Source organism: Anas platyrhynchos, chromosome Z, assembly GCF_047663525.1.
Source record: "Anas platyrhynchos isolate ZD024472 breed Pekin duck chromosome Z, IASCAAS_PekinDuck_T2T, whole genome shotgun sequence".
Lineage (NCBI taxonomy): Eukaryota > Metazoa > Chordata > Aves > Anseriformes > Anatidae > Anas > Anas platyrhynchos.
The window spans coordinates 22464494-22483866 of record NC_092621.1 but is presented as its reverse complement, the minus strand read 5'-3'; the positions used below and the strand labels follow the sequence as shown (position 1 = coordinate 22483866).

At 36.7% G+C, this 19373-nt stretch overlaps 1 protein-coding gene across 2 annotated transcripts in view; it reads right to left on the bottom strand.

Moving 5' to 3' along the window:
* CWC27 (CWC27 spliceosome associated cyclophilin) overlaps window positions 1-19373 on the bottom strand; it is a 138410-nt gene that overhangs the window by 97555 nt on the left and 21482 nt on the right. For both annotated transcript variants that reach the window (XM_038169963.2, XM_038169962.2), the window contains exons 8-10: window positions 16986-17065; window positions 14473-14500; window positions 7872-8047 (exon numbers count right to left, since the gene is read on the bottom strand). In XM_038169963.2, the coding sequence (XP_038025891.1) occupies window positions 7872-8047; window positions 14473-14500; window positions 16986-17065 (284 nt within the window). The remainder of the gene's footprint in view (window positions 1-7871; window positions 8048-14472; window positions 14501-16985; window positions 17066-19373) is intronic.

Here is a 19373-nt window from a genome sequence, read left to right as displayed (position 1 = left end):
TATAGTCTAATTACATGCACCATTTACTATACTGGAAAAAGGACTATGTACGTGATTTTTTTTTTTCATAAAATTAGAATTTCTCAATTTAATCTGTTAAGAGTTTAAGGTAGTTTTGGACATTTCTTTTAGGGTGGAGCAGAAAATAATTCACTGCAAAAACTTATAAAAACAAACTGGTTTGTGAGTTTGTGACTCTTGATTGCTCCTAGTTTTAAATGAACATGCACACAGATGGAGCATAATAATCACAAAGTGAACGTAATCTTTTAAGTATGTAATTAATGACTTTGAATAAAATAAAAATATTTATGACTAAACTTCCACTGTTGGATGAAAAACAAGTATTATTAACACTTGTAAGTATGTAGAAACTCAAAACATTGAAGAACATGGAATTAAATTTAAAATACAGCCATCACAATAACAAAGACCTGAAGGCACAATAATGTATAAAAAAAAGCAAGAACACAAGATACTCTGCAAACAGCAAGGCAATCTCATGCAATAATCTTTTCAGTAGTACAGCAATCTAGCAACGGATTTTAATCTCAGTTTGTTCCAACAATGATAATATTTTTTTTTCTTTAAAACCTATCAGACGTTTTCCATTATTCTAAAATCTGTCACTTTATGTCTTAGGTACAGAAGACCTTTGGACCCAAAGTTAGGAGGTCATAATAAAAAGGCAATAGGTTTTATCTGTATCATAACCAGCTGTAGCTATACCTATTAGTTTCATTATGTATCCAAAAATGAAATGAAAACTAATAATTTTACATATGCTCAGCTCACTGTTTAAATGAATTTTATGTCAATTTTATTGGCACTTTTTTTGTTTGACTGGTAGCGGATTAAACACACAAAACGTACTCTTCTTGAATCAAGCTATAGTAAAATAATCCAACAAAAACTTTCCCACAGGAAAAGCATACTCATCAAAACTAAAAAGGTTTCAGAGGAGCATTAAGTCAGAACAGTTACGCTATCAGATACCTTCTTAGTAGAATTCATTGTGAGTTCCTGACTAGTTGCTAACCCTAGCTAATTTTAGAGTCAATCCAAATAACCCCTCTTGATTACATGAAATCAGGAAAACTTGCTTCCCAGTACCTTCAAAAAAAAAAAAAACAAAAATGAAACAAAACAAAACTATTTAAAAAGTCAGCAATAAAAAATAGGATGAAAGAACATCTTTATTGATTAAGAATTAGGTTACAGACTTATTGTTTAAAATAGCTGCCAATAGTTCCAAATGACTGGAAATGTATCTATTCACTCCAGGGAATTCCATACCAAATCCACAGCTACTGAATCACACAAACTATCACAGGATGGCAAATTATCCTATCACGATTGCCTGTTAATCTGTACTTGTTAACATAGACTAAAACAAAAGCCTACAACAACTAATTGCTAAAGTCAAGGAAGCAGGAACAAAATGTGAAACAAGTTCTTGAAGAACAGTGACTGAAAACAGTCTGGAAACCCTAGCAACATAAAAAAATCTGAGTGGAATACTGGTAAGAAGGGCTGATGTGATCATTGTATGAATAAACGGGGAGCAGAAGTGAGAAAAAGTTGTAGCTCTCTACATACAGCACCAGTGCCACTAACAAGATTACTGATCAAAGCTCTTTAAAGAATGTTGAAAAACTGGAGAAAGAACAGAAAGGCCACAAAATGATCTGAAGACTGGCTGAAGAAAGCTGAAGTAGCTGAAGAAACAGAAAACATGGCACACTGTAGTGTACTTCAGAAAAAACACACAGCAAAAAAAAAATTAAAAATGCACTGGTTGCAAGCTGAACACAGGCAAGTTAAAATTAAAAAAACGTATAAAATACTTTTAGGGGTAAGGTGTCTGGAACAGATTGCGCTGTCCAACCAAATATGGGCCAAACTATACTACCAGTATCTACAAACTACGTCTGAATGCCTTCCTGTTCAGCTGTAGCCAAACAGTGAGCTCAATACAGGGGTAACTGGCAGTAAATTGCAGCACAGGATACGTGTTTTATCTAATGGTCGCCCTTGGCTTAGAATGCTATTAACAGAATACCTGAATTTACTGTATGAAAATAACAGCAGTTTGTTAAGTACAGCGAGGTTTTAAGTCAGTTGCAAAAAAAGTTTGTACTCCAGAACTCAACAGCCATTCCTATTAATGTACATATTATATTTCCCAGTATCAAACTGAAAAGCAAAGAGACAAACTGTATTGTTGGACAAGGCCTGGTCATAACAGTGATATCTGTTTTAAGAAAATGCTAGTAGTACATAATATTAGCTATTATTTAATAGTTAATATATTGGAAATCGTAATTACTGTGGAGACAGAACAGTTCTATATGGAAACAGATAAACCTCACTGTCCAAAGTGTGTTTTTCTCCTTCACATGCCCAGAAACAGTTTCCAAGTGAATCTGCCTTATGCTTTACCCAAGGGCCAAGATGAGGTTGACCAGATCATTATTGCTATTTTTTCTTTTTGGAAAACGGGCACGGTATCTTAACATCCTCCAGTCAGAGTATTTTCACAATGTTTCAAAGATTACAGACAGCAGCCTCACAGTGACATCATCTGGCTGTTGCAGCAGCCTCAAATGCATCCTAAGTCCCATAGACTTGTTTGGGTTGAGATTTCTCACTAATTCCTGACTCAATCCTCTACCACTATTAGCAGTTCCTCCCTTTTTTGAAACCTTCCTGTAGACACGTAACCCTGGAAGACCTTGTTGGCATCAAGTAATCTCAGTCATTCCTGTGTGCACTGTTACTAATTCAGAAGGAGGTCTATATTTTTCTGTGTTTAATTTTTCATGTAGTGGTATAAATTCTTCCAGTTGCCCTTTAATTTCCTTACCAATTTCAGCTTTAGCTGAGCTTTGGTTTTCGTAAAATCATCACTGCATGCATTGACAACTTTCCTGTATCTCCGTATTCCTCATTTGTAGATTGTCCTCACTTCCACCTCCAGTATAGATCAATTTTGTACTGGATATCAGTCACGACTTCCCTCTTGACTCATGCCAGTACAAGAAGTTTAGCTGCTCTCTTGACCGATCAGTTTGCTCCCCACTGACCCCCCACCCTGCCACCCCGGTACTAGGACAGACCATAGCTTTATTTGAAGATCTGTCAGTTCTCTTGAGTTCAGTGGCCCTTCAGAATTGCCTCTCACAGGATATAATCTATCAGTTCCACAAAAAAATAAAATTAAAAAAAATCTCTTATGTTCAAGCTCCAAATTCCGCCTTCCTCCCTTCATTCAGGAACCACTGGTTATGATGGAGACAGAGAGATGAAGGAACATTACAGTCTTACTAAATGCATTACTAAAACATCTTCTTTATCAAAACATTACTAAAATACGGACAGTTGAAGTCTTGCAAAACAGTCTGATTTTTTTGGTAAACTAGAATTGCAGAAGCTCATTTTTAAGGATGCATCCATCAATAAATTTGTTTTCTGGGGAAAAATATTAAATAAATGTATTTAAAGGACTATATTAGACCACAACATTCAGAGAGGAAAAAAAAAAACTACTCACTTTACCCCAGAATCTGTGAACAAAATTGTTCATAAAACAGTCTTCAATGTGTTACAAACATAACTGCACATACAACTGACCAAGATCATAAAAGACAATCTGCATAACTGCAAATGAAGTTTCTTGTACTTCAGCTCATATCTTTTATAAGGGTAAAGAACCACAGACAAAGCTATTTTGAGTCTATATTCCAAAAGCATTTGCAGCGAGTTCATACTAGATGTTTAAATATTGAACACTCAGTGCATCAATGTTTATTCAGATGCTAATAAAATGTTATGATGTGTTAACTATATTCTACATTGCTTTTAAACAACTTGTACTGAGTGGTCTGAAATAGACTTAGTATGAATTTGAGCATGTCTGCCTGCTATTTTTTTTTACTGCTATGCCTAGACATCAAGATGAAGATGGGGATGTCAGTCATTTGACCAAGTACAGTTACCTATAAACAAACTACCTATTTCATCCTGGTGTTGCAACAAATGGAAAAACAAAAAACAAAAACAAAACAAACAAAAAAACCCCACAAGTCAGATGAATTATACTTCTAAAAGTGTTCTAGAGTTTTATGTTACAATGAAACAAGTAATTTCTTACCTACGTGCACAGTAGATATCTAAAGTTTCATGAGATTATTTTACCTATGATTATATTAATTTTACCTAGCAATATGTATTCTATTTACAAGAAAAAATAAGGAATGTGATAGTAACTATATTGCTACTCCTTTGACATCTATGTAGATACTGATTTTATGATGATGGCTTATAAACCAAAAGAAAATGAAATTACTTAGCTCAATGGCACTTTATAGGATTATCAGGAGAAAAATACACAAGAGAATATACAAACATTTGAATTTAAGTGATTCAGCTATTGAAAAAGTCAGCATTCTTTTCTCATTTTAGCTCTTCCACACAATTACTTTATATTGCTATTTAATAGCACATCTGTGATAGCGATGCAGCTCAAATTACACTCTGTTTGTACACTGTGTGTCTTGCAAACAAGAAGCAGTAAGAGTTTTTAAAAGCTAGTAACCAGAAATGTGTAGCCTGTGAGCTCCACCTACAGGATGAAAACAAATGTAAAACTGTATTTTTAACTACCAAACTAAGGACCATTTAATTTGAAGCATTCAGCTGAACTGCTCAAGCCACTAACATTTTAAAAATGTCATGTCATGCTGTTAAATTTTATTCCTATTGCAATGATGGCAGACATTTCTTTTATATGTGTATATATTTTCATGTAAACAACCATTCTGTATTTTGAAGTTTAAGTTTAATCTATCAATAGAAACAAAAGATCTTTGGAATTTCTCAGCTTGTCAGAAGGAGTGGGAAATACTTTTTTCCTTACGTTTCGTATCGAATACAAAATTGGAAAGTGTCTTCACATTATTTTTAAAAACATACACAAAAGGTTCAAATGTATACTGAAATTACCAAAATTTACTTCACCATCTGAGCACTCCAAGAACAATTGCATTTAGAAGAAGCAGTCCTGGATCTCAATACCATGAATTTGAGATTATGACTATTATTTCCATATTACTTCTCTGAAATTGATGTGCGAACTTCTCATTTCACACATGGATTTGTGCTGAAAGAAATGACTGATACAAATGAATACAGATTTGTTGAAAAAGTCATGCATGTTAAAAGACATGACTGAAAAAAACATTTTTAGCAGCTCTATTATTTTATTAAAGTATTTAAATATCTGATGAGATGAACAAATCTGTGAGATATCACACATTTCTTGGCCCTCTAATATGTTACTAGACATTCCTCTTCAAGCTATGTATGGTAGATTTTTTTTTTTTTATATATATATATTCCCACCTAATACATTTCTGTATACTCTGATCAGCACACACTTGGACTACTGTTGGTTGTGAAGTCCCATGAAAACATTATCAATCACCTTTGGTACACTTACAAAAAAGGTCACTATTGTAGAAAATGAAAATAATAAACTTTATCTCATCGTATCAGAGTTCAACGTTAATAAAGCCTTGTGGATAAACAGCACAATGCCTTTGATTTTCATGCCAGACAACACCAGACTATCATGTGGAATAAAACAGATTCTAGAACCTGATGTCACTTGTGATACTAAACAGTGTCTCTTTGGGCTATTGCTCCCAGCTGCTAAAAATTAATTCAATAAAACCCTCTTCTGTGTCTTGACAGTCCATTTGGCTATAATACTACTGCAACTGCCCTGAAAGAGTAGAATAAACAGGCAAAATACACTGACCTGCAAGCTAGCTGTGCTTGTGGAAGAATTCTACACAAATGTCTCTGAAACATGGTAAACTATAACACAAAAATTCCTAAGAGTATGCTCTAGCTTTGTGTTACACCCTCATACTGTGAACTTGCTACTACAACTTACGTATATATATAAAACTTACGGTTCTACTAGGCATCCCTGAAAAACAACAAACAAATTAGTCAACATGTTTGATGTATAGGTAGCACGTACGTACAGAGTCCAATGTCTTTTGCTATTCTGAAGATGTTTGGCTTCCATGTACTTGAAGGCCCTTTTCCAGAAAAAGCTTTCCATGGAGGATGCCTTAATTCTCACTCCTTCCTTCCCATTGTATGACACAGCTAACACTGGTCTTTATTTATCCAATGGTGACCACACCAGGACTTAGCCTAGATAATTCTTAATTATTTAACAATTCACAAGACTGATTTCACAGAATTTATTAAGACATCACTCCACAATTAAGGGCAGTTCATTGACTCTGTGAAGCTTATACTTATTCTGTACGGGGGAATATTATGGATAATACCACAAACGTTTTTAGAGTGTAGCATGAATCAACCACAGAGGCACAGTAACGAAAAACAGGAACTACCTCTTTATGAAATCAGGAACTGCATCAGCACAATGTTTTGACAAGATCTGCGACAGAAAACTGCCCGGTATATTCTTGTCTCACATAACAAAATATATTCATTTTAATTGACACAAGATAAATATTTATGTAATTTATCACTGGGATTAGGTATCAGTCTCAACTGTTGGACTAATAACTACATTTGGGGATCCAAGTTATCCATCATCCTGCTTGATATCAGTGTATTTCCTGTGGATCACCTGTCTACAGCAGAGATAGTTCAATCACCAATTTCCAAAGCAGCCACACAGCACTATTTCAAAGATGGCAGAGAGGAAAAAGAGATGGTTCTGTTCAGAGGCAACTGCTCTGGGAGAGAATTTAACATAGCCACTACACACCCAGAATTCATAATAAGCAAAGTCTGAGTAATTTCATCACACAATTATTTGTGACAACTGTATACAGTTAGAGTACAAATTCTGATTACATTTTTGGTGCTTCCTCCTGCCACCCTTCAGTAAGTTTCACTGAAAAAGAAAATTTACCCATTGAACTTTTAGACTGCAAAGACTGCAAAAAACTACAAATTGTTCAGTAACTTCCGAAGTCCATATTTCTTGAAATACTCAGTAATGGTTCCTCGTAAATTACTATTATGCTAAAATTCCAAAACAAGCTCTGGAAGCAAGATTTCTAAGATACAAGATTTCCAAAAAGGCATGTTAACTCACTGAAAATGGAGTGTTAATCAGTGCAGATGTTCGTGAAAATTAGCATAGTTGTATTACATGACTAGAACCTATGCCATTATGTGGTATTATGCTGATATTGCCACAAAAACATAGTAATTTGACTAGAGATAGTTTAATTATTTGAATATAGTGTTACACTACTAAACATATACATGTTCCAACCCTCTAAGAACAGCCCAACATAGTATTTAAAAACTTTTTAAACACAGTTTTAGTTTTTAACATAGTTACAGTGTTGAAAATCTGCTACATTGTAAAACAACTGCTGCATTAAAGCAGACTTAAGCAATGGAAGACTAGGAAGCCTTGCCTTTATATAAGTCCCAATGGTGGATGACCACCATATATTATCACAGATAGAAGATCTGCAAACTCAAGTATTACAGCTATGTAGAAAGACAAAGTAAAGCATGATAAACACATACAAATATTCTTAATTTATAAGTCAGGGAAAAATAAAAAGAAAACATCCCAAATAAAGTGCTCAGGTAGTGTAACTGCAATGTAGCTTAACTTTAAGGTTAAAACTGCAAAATTAAACTAAGAAATGAGAAAACAGGCAATTTCATCTTTCACAGTTGAGAGAGGATATTATTTTAATGTAATGCTAACCTAGCAATGTTGTAACTGTAAAACTGGAATTGAACAGAAAATAAAACTGTAAACAAGCTGAAGAGCAAAAAAAAAGTATGATACTTGCCTGCGGCTGGTTGTTTTCTTTTCTGTCTTAGCTTCTTCCTCTTGAACTGGTGGTTTAACAGCTTCATTTGCATCAAGTTTCAACTTTTTTGCAATACGTTCTTTCATTTGAAATCTCTCATTGCTAGCAGCTTCATCTTCTACACTATCAGCACCTTCATCATTTTCTTCTTCCTCCTTTATTGGTTTAAAGTTAGAAAATGTCTCATTTAGCTTTTTTTTTTTTGTATTGTTTTAAATTACAGAATTTTGAATATGGAAACTTCTTACAAAGATAACCCCTTACTAAAACAAACAAGCAAAAAAAAAACCACCCACCATTTAAAAAAAATGTTTCAAAGCAAAGTTTTAAAACAAGTATATCCTTATTTGCTTCAGAGGGAACAAAAATGCAAAACTGTAAAAATTAAAAAAAAAATCATACACAAACCACATCTTTATGTAACACTTAAAAAACTAAAACAGTCTAGACTTTAAGTCCTTATAGGTCTGCAGAAAGTCTAACAGCAAGGCAGTATTAGTCTGATTGTTGTTCATGGATTCAAAACTTGATCAAGGAAATACATTAAACACTTCCTTAATCTTCCATTAAAAGAAAACAAAACTCATTAAGGTTTCCTGCTACAAGGCTACTATCCTATCATGAATTTAGACAAGAATGTAGATCCAACAAGGCAGATTGCATCGATGGGCAGAGGCCAGTGGGATGAGGTTCAACTTGGCTAAGTGCCAGATCCTTCACTTTGGCCACAACAACCCCATGCAGAGCTACAGGCTTGGAGCAGAGTGGCTGGAAAGCTTTGCAGAGGAAAAGGACCTGGGGGTGCTGGTTGATGCTCACCTGAACATGAGCCGTCAGTGTGCCCAGGTGCCCAAGAAGGCCAACGGCATCCTGGCTTGTGTCAGGAATGGTGCAGCCAGCAGGAGCAGGGAGGTGATCGTCCCCCTGTACTCTGCTCTGGTGAGGCCGCACATCGAGTGCTGTGGTCACTTTTAAGCTCCTCGCTACAAAAAGGGCATGGAGGCACTGGAGCGTGTCCGGAGAAGGGCTATGAAGTTGGTAAAGGGCACAAGTCCTGTGGGGAGCAGCTGAGGGCACTGGGGTTGTTTAGTCTGGAGAAGAGGAGGCTCAGGGGAGACCTTATGGCTCTCTACAGCTACCTGAAAGGAAGGTGTGGGGAGCTGGGGGTCGGCCTCTTCTCACAGATAACCAGTGATGGGACTAGAGGGAATGGCCTCAATGGCGCCAGGAGTGGCTCAGGTTGGAAATGAGACATTTCTTTTAAGAAAGAGCGGTCAGGCATTGGAATGGGTTGCCCAGGGAGGTGGTGGAGCCACCGCCCCTGGATTTATTCAAGGAACGTTTGGACTTGGTGGTTAGGGATGTGGTTTAGTGGATCACATTGGTAGTAGAGGGATGGTTGGACCAGATAATCTTGGAGGTCTTTTACAATCTTAATGATTCTATGATTCTGTAAGATAATTGAACTGGCCATCAATGAGGAAATTTACAAATGCCACTTGGATCAAAAGAGTTTGCAAAAACCTATGGAATCAATCATCCACATTTCCTACAGAGGTATTGTGATTCTAGACCTAGCAGATGAAGACAAAAGGGATAAACCACCTCCATTTAAAGACATTTGAGGGGAGAAATAACTAATTCCTATCAACAATGAGGAAGAAGCAACTTGACTGAACCGATGCCTCTGCACAGCAAAGCTTCCTTGAAGAAGGAAGCCCACTTCATCTTCCATAGAAGGATGCCAACCCAAAATCTAGATCACACATCTCTTGATGCTTTGCAGCGGTGCTAATTAGCAAGAGACTGCATAAGATGCTATGTGATTGTCATTTTATCCATACATAGAGAAAGAACAGACTTCGAAATCGTATTCAAGAGAACTGTACTGTAACCAGGATACAGCCAGGATGTCAGCACGGGGAGAAGATACCATCAATCTTAAGAGAATGTATTTGTTGTGTGTGCTACTTGTCAGTCACACAAGTATAGCATGATGACCATGGTAATATAGATAGGGAAGGAAAGTGGAGGAAAAAAAGGAGTTAAAAAAACAAACAAACAGAGAAAACAAATAAACTTTCCAAAGCATTTGTTTACTCACTAAGCTATCAGGAAGACAGGATAACAACAGACCTTAATGGCAGGGGGGCAGAATCCAGTAAAGGAACATGACAGGACTTTGTTCAAGGCATTTAATAGCCAGGAACAAAGACAGACTTCTGGTGGAGATCTGGCTAGGTGTTAGGTAAGAACATTCCACTGAAACACAAACAGATGGATAGGAGAACTTCTAGAAAAAAAAAAAAAAAAAAAAAAAAAAGAGAACTCTAGACTAATTGCAAGTACTAAGCAGCAATTTAAAATTATGAGGAAGGTTCCATGGATACCTGTTTAAAACGTAAGACAGAAAATGACTCAACTTGTCCAAGTCAGATGAACACCCCACTTCCAGAACCTTCAATTTTTCTCAACCTACACAGACTTTTTCACATTTATTTTACAAAAACACTGACAAAATAGTAGAAAAATAGAATGGTTCAGATTGGAAGGGACCACCAAGTTCCATGGGCAGGAACACCTCCCACCAGACCAGGCTGCCCAAAGCCCCATCCAGCCTGGCCTTGAGCACTTCCAGGGATGGGGCATCCACAGCTGCTCTGGGCAACCTGTGCCAGGGCCTCACCACCATCTCTGTGAAGAATTGCCTCCTAACATCTAACCTAAACTGTAGTTTAAAGCCATTATGCCTTGTCTTATCACTACACTCCCTGACAAAGAGTCCCTCCTCAGCTGTCCTGTGTGCCCCCTTTAGGTACTGGAACACTACTATAAGGTCTCCCCAGAGCCTTCTCTTCTCCAGGCTGAACAACCCCAACACCCTCAATCTGTCTTTATAGGAGAGGTGTTCCAGGCCTTTGATCATCCCCATGGACCTCCTCTGGACTTGTTCTAATAAGTCATATAATATCTTGACTTGGAAGGTATCCAACAAGGACCAGAGTCCAAATCCTGTCTCTTCTTAAAAATGGTGGTCATGTTTCCCCTCTTTCAGTCAGTGGGAACTTCACCAGACTGCCACTTCTCATATACGATGGACAGTGGCTTAGCAATTAAATTCACCAGTTCCCTCAGGACCCACGTGTGTTTCTCATCAGGTCCCACAGACTTGTGCAGTTTTTGGTTCCTTAGCTAATCTCAAACCTGATCTTCTAGAACAAGAGGTTCTTCATTATCCCAGTCCCTGCCTTTGCCTTCTGGGGCCCAGGCCATTTGACTAGGACTCTTGCTGGTGAAGACATAGGCAAACAAATCATTGAGTACCTCAGCCTTCTCTATATCCCAGGTAGCCAGGTCTCCCATTGCCTTTCAGAGAGGGACCACAATTTCTCTCTTCTTCCTTTTATCACTGATGTATCTATAGAGTCCTTTCCTGTTGCCCCTGACATCTCAGGCCAAATTTAATTCTAATAAGGCTTTATATATGATATAGCTCTCCTCAACTCTTTCCCTCTAGTGGCTTCCCTTATTTTCTCTTGCCCAGTCTCCTCTTTCAGTCCTTCTATTGTCTCATTAACTACATCTGACTTCATTTAGACTTTTTGCTGACGTCTCATTTCCAACTAATAAATTTAACAGATTTCCAGCCCAGAGCAGTCTACATGACAACTTCAGACGAAAGTTGCTGTTAAGGTGGATAATGGCGTCCCCTTGGTGACAAAGAAATGCTAAACTTCTTGTCCGAAAGCTGAACTAGTGTTTGCTGCTGTTGTTAATTGAGTGGAGTTGCTCCCATTCTTCAGTTTGCTCTAGAAATAAAAATGTAATGGCAGATTTTGTGCCAGAATGACTAGGAGCTAATGTATCTAATATGACTTAGCCATTTGAGAAGATTATTGATTTTGAGGGAGTGGAGAGAAGAATATAAATTCTATCTATCCATAGTACTACCTGAAACTTACTGTTCAGTAACCAGCTCGCAAATAGGGAGATAAAAACAAGTTTTTACTGAAAGGACACAAAAGAAAGTCACTGGTAGGGAAAAAAAAAATCAGTCTTGTGAACACACTACATAAAATGTTTTCATTAATGACTTAGGCACAAAAAGAGGCTTAAAAGCAGCAATGTGGGATTGTTAATACATAGGATCTGACTCTCAAAGGATGGATGACCTTGAGGACTACAGTAATAGAAACAAGATGACATTTGCATGAACAGCAAAGTCTGGAGATTCAAGAATAACAAGAATTTCTCACATACACTATGGACTTGTAATTTTGGGTTGGTAAAGAGATCTGGAAGAATTATTTGCCCACAGGATGACTATAAAACTACCAATGTGTTGCAGCCATGTAAAGGAGAAAGTGATCCTGTAACATGGTAACAGAAATAAATCCAAAAGAAATGATAAAGTACTTGTACTACTTTACAAGTCTAATGTAATTGCCTGAAGTGCTAGATTCTAGGTAGTATCTTTAAATGAAATAAAATCTAAGGAGAGCATCTCTGGAAAGAAAAAACTTCCTTATTTCCTGCTTGATGTCATTCTTATGAAATAAGTAACAGCATTCAGATTAACTAGGCTAAAAAATGAAAATTTAAATAAATATACCTAGGGTGTCCCTGTTCAATATTCCTCAACCCCAAGCACAGCTCATTTAACAATGAGATATTTGAACATATGAAGAATTATTAATTACATTCATAGAACCCTTCAAATACTTAAATGCTCCTGCACAACAGGAATTACAGAAGATAAGAGTCCAAGAACCTGTACTTCAACTATGCTTTGTAAAAAAAGGCAACAGGAAACAGAATGGAAATCATAAGAATCACAAGTATCTGAATTGCAACACACCCACAAAGGTTATTGAGTCCAACTCCTGGGTCTCCAAAGGACCACAAACTCACATAAAACCAACCACCCAAACAACAAAAAAAAAAAACACAACACAATGACAAAGTATTTTCTTTTTGTTCAGGTGCAAGAATGGGAAAGAGCGAATCTTTCCTTCACTTTCACAGTACTTTCACAGTCGTTCACTTTTCAAAGTACACCAACTAACAGTTGATAGGTACTGACCTATGCAGTGGACAGATATGAAAAGCAAAGTACTTATGAGGATACAATTTAGGGAACATGAGATTATAATCCCAGTCAAATATTACATCCATGTCTCAACAGCAACTCAAAGTATTATTCCATCAAAGTGTTATCCCATCACCTACAGCTGTGGGCAAACTCTTACTTCAGCAAGCAATTTTATCCTGCACCATCTGTGACAATGTCTTTGAAATTAAAATACCCTCAATTTTTGGTTGCTTGTCCCATTTATTACTACTTGCTTACTTTTTGTAAATTTCCCATCTTTCAGAAGTGACACTTCATCAATATTATTTTTAGTGATATTGAAATTTTGTTTCCGTGAAGAAATATTTCCAACGGGATTCTTATTCATTCATAATTTCTCTTCACAGAATCACAGAATTTCTAGGTTGGAAGAGACCTCAAGATCATCGAGTCCAACCTCTAACCTAACACTAACAGTCCCCACTAAACCATATCCCTAAGCTCTACATCTAAACGGCTTTTGAAGACTTCCAGGGATGGTGACTCCACCACCTCCCTGGGCAGCCCGTTCCAGTGCCTAACAACCCTTTCAGTAAAGAAATTCTTCCTAACATCTAACCTAAAACTCCCCTGGCGTAACTTTAGCCCATTCCCCCTCGTCCTGTCACCAGGCACGTGGGAGAATAGGCCAACCCCCACCCGCTACAGCCTCCTTTAATGTACTTATACAGAGCAATAAGGTCACCCCTGAGCCTCCTCTTCTCTAGGCTGAACAAGCCCAGCTCCTTCAGCCGCTCCTCGTAGGACTTGCTCTCCAGGCCCCTCACCAGCTTCGTCGCCCTTCTTTGGACCTGCTCAAGCACCTCGATGTCCTTCTTGTAGCGAGGGGCCCAAAACTGAACACAGTACTCGAGGTGTGGTCTCACCAGAGCCGAGTACAGGGGAACAATCACTTCCCTAGCCCTGCTGGCCACACTGCTTCTGATACAAGCCAGGATATGTTGGCCTTCTTGGCCACCTGAGCACACTGCTGGCTCATATTGAGCCGACTACCAACCAATACTCCCAGCTCCTTCTAACCTCTTCAGAGGTTAGATTTTAGTTTCATTTATGATAAATTTCATTTTATTCCTCTGTACCTCTTCTTCCCCCCCCCTCCCCCCCCCCCCCACACTTGGCAATTTTAGGACTCTTACTAATGGTTTGTCACTCTGTGGTACATAACCTCCACATAACCCCATCTACTGACTGAACTATCTGGTGTTTGTAAACCCAGCAGGTGGCACACAGAAGCATCTCCACCCTGCCATCAATGTTCACAATGGCCAAACCTTACAGATCTGAATGAACCACCAGTCTTTTGCTGAAAATCTGACTTGAGGTAGCTGTCAAAATCCTCAACAGCAGCATTTGTTTCCGTAAGAAAATAAAATTCACATACAATAAAAACAAACAAAAAACCTACAAAGACTGATTTGTAAAAAAAAAATAATAAAAAAAGTTACTTACCTCACTCATGTCTTCATTTGCTGCTTCACTAAAAAAATGAAAAAGAATCTTAAATCTTCTCTAGTATTTCAAAATTAAGATATTATTTAAAAAACACAGGTCTTGAACTAAAATTTTTGTTTAACTACTTGAAATTTTAGTCATATAAGTCATAGTCTATCATTTGTCATAATCCTTTCTGAATAGAAATGTTTAAGAACACAGGAGAAAACTTCAAGCTACAATACAATAGATATATCCTATTACTAAGTATATCTTGAGCTATCCAGACAAAATGCCAAGTTTTTAGTTTCTTGATGAAAAAATATAATAATGATAACTATTAAGATTATTTTAAAACTTTAGGTCAAACAATTTTGGTTCAAGAAAAGAACGTGATTAGATAAGTAGATAGAATACTGTGGAATAGCCCTGGATATCAATTTGGACCAAAACATAACCAATTAATGGACGCAATCTAAGTGCAATATCTTATGAGTGTAAGTAAAAAATTTAAACAGTACAAGAATACTGTCAGATAAAATACACAAGTGGGTATGTCATTATGTCTTCTGACTACCTTTTGCACTACATTGCTGATAGAAGAAAAAAAAATCATAACACACTGTTAAGATGGTTGCTTTTGATCTCATATCAATTCTTAGGATTTCATTGCAAATAATGCTTTGTATTTCAGAAAGCCTTCTTTATAATAGGAATGCTTTACTTGTACTATACTGATGGCTGAATTTAAAATCAAAATTTTTATTTGTTATAAAGCCACAGTTTAGCACATTAAAAAAAAAGAATCCATATGGATATACTAAAGCTAACATATCCACTGTTATTTGTCACAAACAAATAAAGACCCTTGAAGATTTTACTGTGACAAAATTTGTTATAATTCTGTCAAAATAGTTATTTTAGAGAAAGGAAGGAATATTGAAAGAGTCCCTAAATTCAAGGCTTTGAGGTGTGCACATATAAATAATTAATCAGGCTCATCAAAGAAACAATGAGCTTGTTGAAACCAATGACATCAACTTCATTTAAAAATAATCCAGAAATTTCACTGCAAAGTAATTATTTCTTAAGAGGAGACTAGAATTTTAAAAGTAATCTAAAAGTATTAAATATTTTGGATATATCCTGGTATATAATTCTGATGTCAGTGCTGAACAAGTAGGAGCTAAAGTAAGAGGTAAAATGGCCTACTTGGGACTTGTGATGTGCGTGTTAGCCTTTGTGAGTTTTGAATGGGCTACACATGAGCTGTCTGATTATTTGGACCCGCACAAGATCTCTAACCAAAGGTTTTTAAGGAAACTAAATAGCTCTGAGATGGCAGATGCACTAATAAATAAATGGTTAAAAGACACAAAACAAAAGTTACCAGCAAACAGTTACTTCTGGAAGCAAAGACTACCAGTATATTTCCAAAGTAGTGTGCTAGGTAGGTCTTCCAGCTCAGTAACAAAGCTTTCAAACTTTCAAAGTTTTCAACTCAGTAACAAAGTAGGCAAGCAGCCAGGTTGCTGTGTTTTTGATGATACAATGTTACTCAAGATAGTGAAGACAAGAGGAGATGCAGATCAATTTCAGAAGGACAAGAATGATGAAACAACAAAATAAGAGATGAAATTTGAAGTAGGTAAAAGTAAAGCAATGCACATGTCGAAAAAGAATCATAAATGACAAGGAGCTCTGAGCTGAACATCACTGATCATAAACAAATTCTTGGACTTGAGTATTGAGCTAATTCCATGAAAATGTATCAGCAAGGTTTTGAAAAACAATTCAGAAGTTAAGAATGAAAAACCAAAGACCATCTTAATGCAAGCATATAAACTTACTATTCACCCTCACTTTTAATTTCTTTAGATTAAAAGCAAATTTTTAAAAAGCATTTTAGAACAGAAAGGAGGTCAGAGAAGAGTAACAAGAATAACCACTGATACAAAACTACTCACACATCTTCCATTTGTGTGAGTTTTAAGAATTTGGAAAAGAGATGGCCTAAGAAGGTATTGTAGTAAAGAGAGGTATACAGGGACTGGCTGCTCACTGTCTCTTCTGCTTAAGAGCTAGAATTTTCCAAATGAGGCCAGTAGCAGCTAGGTTCAGAACAAAAAGGGGAGGTATTTATTCCTGCCAATAGACAAGAAGGTGCAAGCGTAAAAAACATTGCAAAAGGAGACTGAATAAATACTTTGAAGAGAACCCATTTAAGGATTACTAAACAGATGAACCATATGAAACTCTGACAGTCCTCTGAGCTGAAAGTAGTTGGCGGCTGTAAGACTACTCAGGGAGACATTATGTTTGCCATACTTTATTCTTTGCTGGGCCAATGGCTGCTGTTGGAAACAGCATTAGAGGAAGATTTGGTCTGGTCTGATCTAGCACTGCCACTCTTACTTTCTTAGAGTAACAGACAAACAATGAGTATATGTGATGCTCATCAGGTCTAACATTTGAAATTAAATCTAACATGAAATTAAATCTACTCTGGAATATGGAAATCTTGTATTAACCTTTTGACAGCAGGAACTGAGCTTAGGTGTGGATCATCCTTCAGTAGATCATGACTGCTTTTACTTTTTCCTTTCATACTCTGTTAAAAAAAAAAAAAGAAAAAGAAAAAAAAGGTGTTACAAATTTCAATGTTTGACAGAATATATGGTGAAAGGGGTAATGGTAGTAATAGAGTGGATAATAAAACCTGATTCTGATTTATAAACACCCTCTTTTTTTATTTTATGTTGAAAAAAGACTAACACATTCGACAACTTGAAAAATTACTTCTGTCAACTGGTAATGGGGAGCAGGGGAAGGAGGAGGGAGTGCATGTTCAGGAACTAAATGAAGCACATGACAGATGCCTAACACCTTTGTAAAGTGCACCAAACAAGTGCAGACAATTAAACCAGCAATTCAGACACTGAAAGCTTCAGTTTAAACACCAAGTGACAATCTGTGGAGCCAACACAGTCAGGTCCCAGAGTACGTTAATATGCCTTGATGGCCTTGAGAAATTTCACTTGGACCTCCTTTACTTACAAGCACCATTTCAGCTCACACCTGTGAATACAGTCACTGCCTGAGCTACATCCTGTGTCTAGCTCTGGGACAGACATTGTAGCCTTGTCTCCACTCTGTCTCCTGCCTCATCTCTTTCTGCTTCCTGCTAGACTCCCTGGATGGGCACCTTTGTCTTGGTTATTGCCTGCCTTGTTCAAGACTGTCAATGGATCCTGTTACCAGAAACCAGCTCTGCCTGCTGTACCCAGATGCTGTAGGACTACAACCTAGTTGGTGAACACAGAGCCTGTGCTAGAATCACCCTCATGCAGCCATCCTGCTCTTCCTCTTCCCTGATACAAACTTGATACAAGTCCTGTGATCTCCACCTTCTATAGCCTACTGGAATACACTTATTTTCTTTCTAATCTTCATGTCCTACACAATCCAACCATTTAAATATCCACCTGATAATGGAAGATGTAATTTGACCGGTAACACCTAACAGCCATTGGTGGCCCTAAACTCAATGAATTTATATAATCCCTTTCTGAAAGTATATACACTTCCTACTTCCATCATGTTCTGTGGCATAGATGTTCACAACTTAAATTCCTAAACGGAAAACAAACAAACAAAACACTTTTCATGTGGTAATTTATTTGCTCATTTATCTTTGTGTCTTAACTCTCATGTTGTGAGAAACAGCGAATAATTGTTCAAAAAAATTTTTTTTAAGTTACCATCACCTGTATTTCAAACTATTCTCCTTTTTAGTATAGTTTCAGGGATAAGAATCTAAACTATAGTTACTATGAATATGGTGATACAATGCAGCACAGGCAAAATGTACTCTGTGTCTTAGGCTTAATGGAGTATTCTCAACTTTCAACTTCAAATTTTCTTACTGAAGACCAAAAATGAAAGTTGATGCTAAAGTCCATGCAACAAGATATCCAGAACCATAGAGATTCTGATCTAATATCTAGATTGATTAGAGATAAGCAATCTGGTTTGGATAAAAAAAAAAGTTTTCACTCTGCTACAAAGAATTAATAGAACTTCTTTATAAACAGTCAGTTTAGTTTTCCCAGATACAGTTAGTACAAAATTTAGTCAAGACAATTTTAAGACTGAGTTGGAAGACATCATGACAGTACTGAAACTAGGCTTGTTATGATAAAGATGTTATATTTAGATAATTTTAAACTGAAGAACAAGTATCTTGGGTGAAAGGGAAGAACAAAGCAAACAAGTTAAATGCAGTATTAAAAAAAAAAAACAAAAAACAGACATGTACCAAGAGTAGAATGGCAGATACGCATGTTGTTATGGTAAACAAGCACAGTTAATCTGACAGTGTAAGTCAAACTAGGAAAGAAAAAAAGAGTTAAAACTGTAATAAACTTCCACTACCCTGACACTATCTCATTGTAATATTATGCACCTTTGTATTCACTGTTGTCTTTTATATTTTACCTAAATCCCTAGGGCTGAAAACTGTTTTTTGTTTGTTTGTTTTTTAATTTATGTTGGCACAGTACTCAGCACAGTGTAGTCTCATCACTAACTGAAGGAGCTAGGCCCCTGAATCATTCAAGTAAATTAGAAAGTCCAGAGCTCTAGAGAAATAATTTGGTCAGTAGTAGAAATGAAGAAGACAATTTACCAAAGATATTTCTAAACTAACCTTATTTAACTGGCAAAGTCCAATATAGAAATGTTAGATGAAAGACTACCTGTGCAACTCTAGTTCTTTGAATGTGGACAATTCATACTAGTGAAACATTCCAATTACAAAAATGCACTGTTTTTCCCACAACACCACTGCCTCACTCTGGACACAGAATGAATATACGTAACAAAATACAGCTAAGAATTTGCTGGTAATGAAAAAGTTG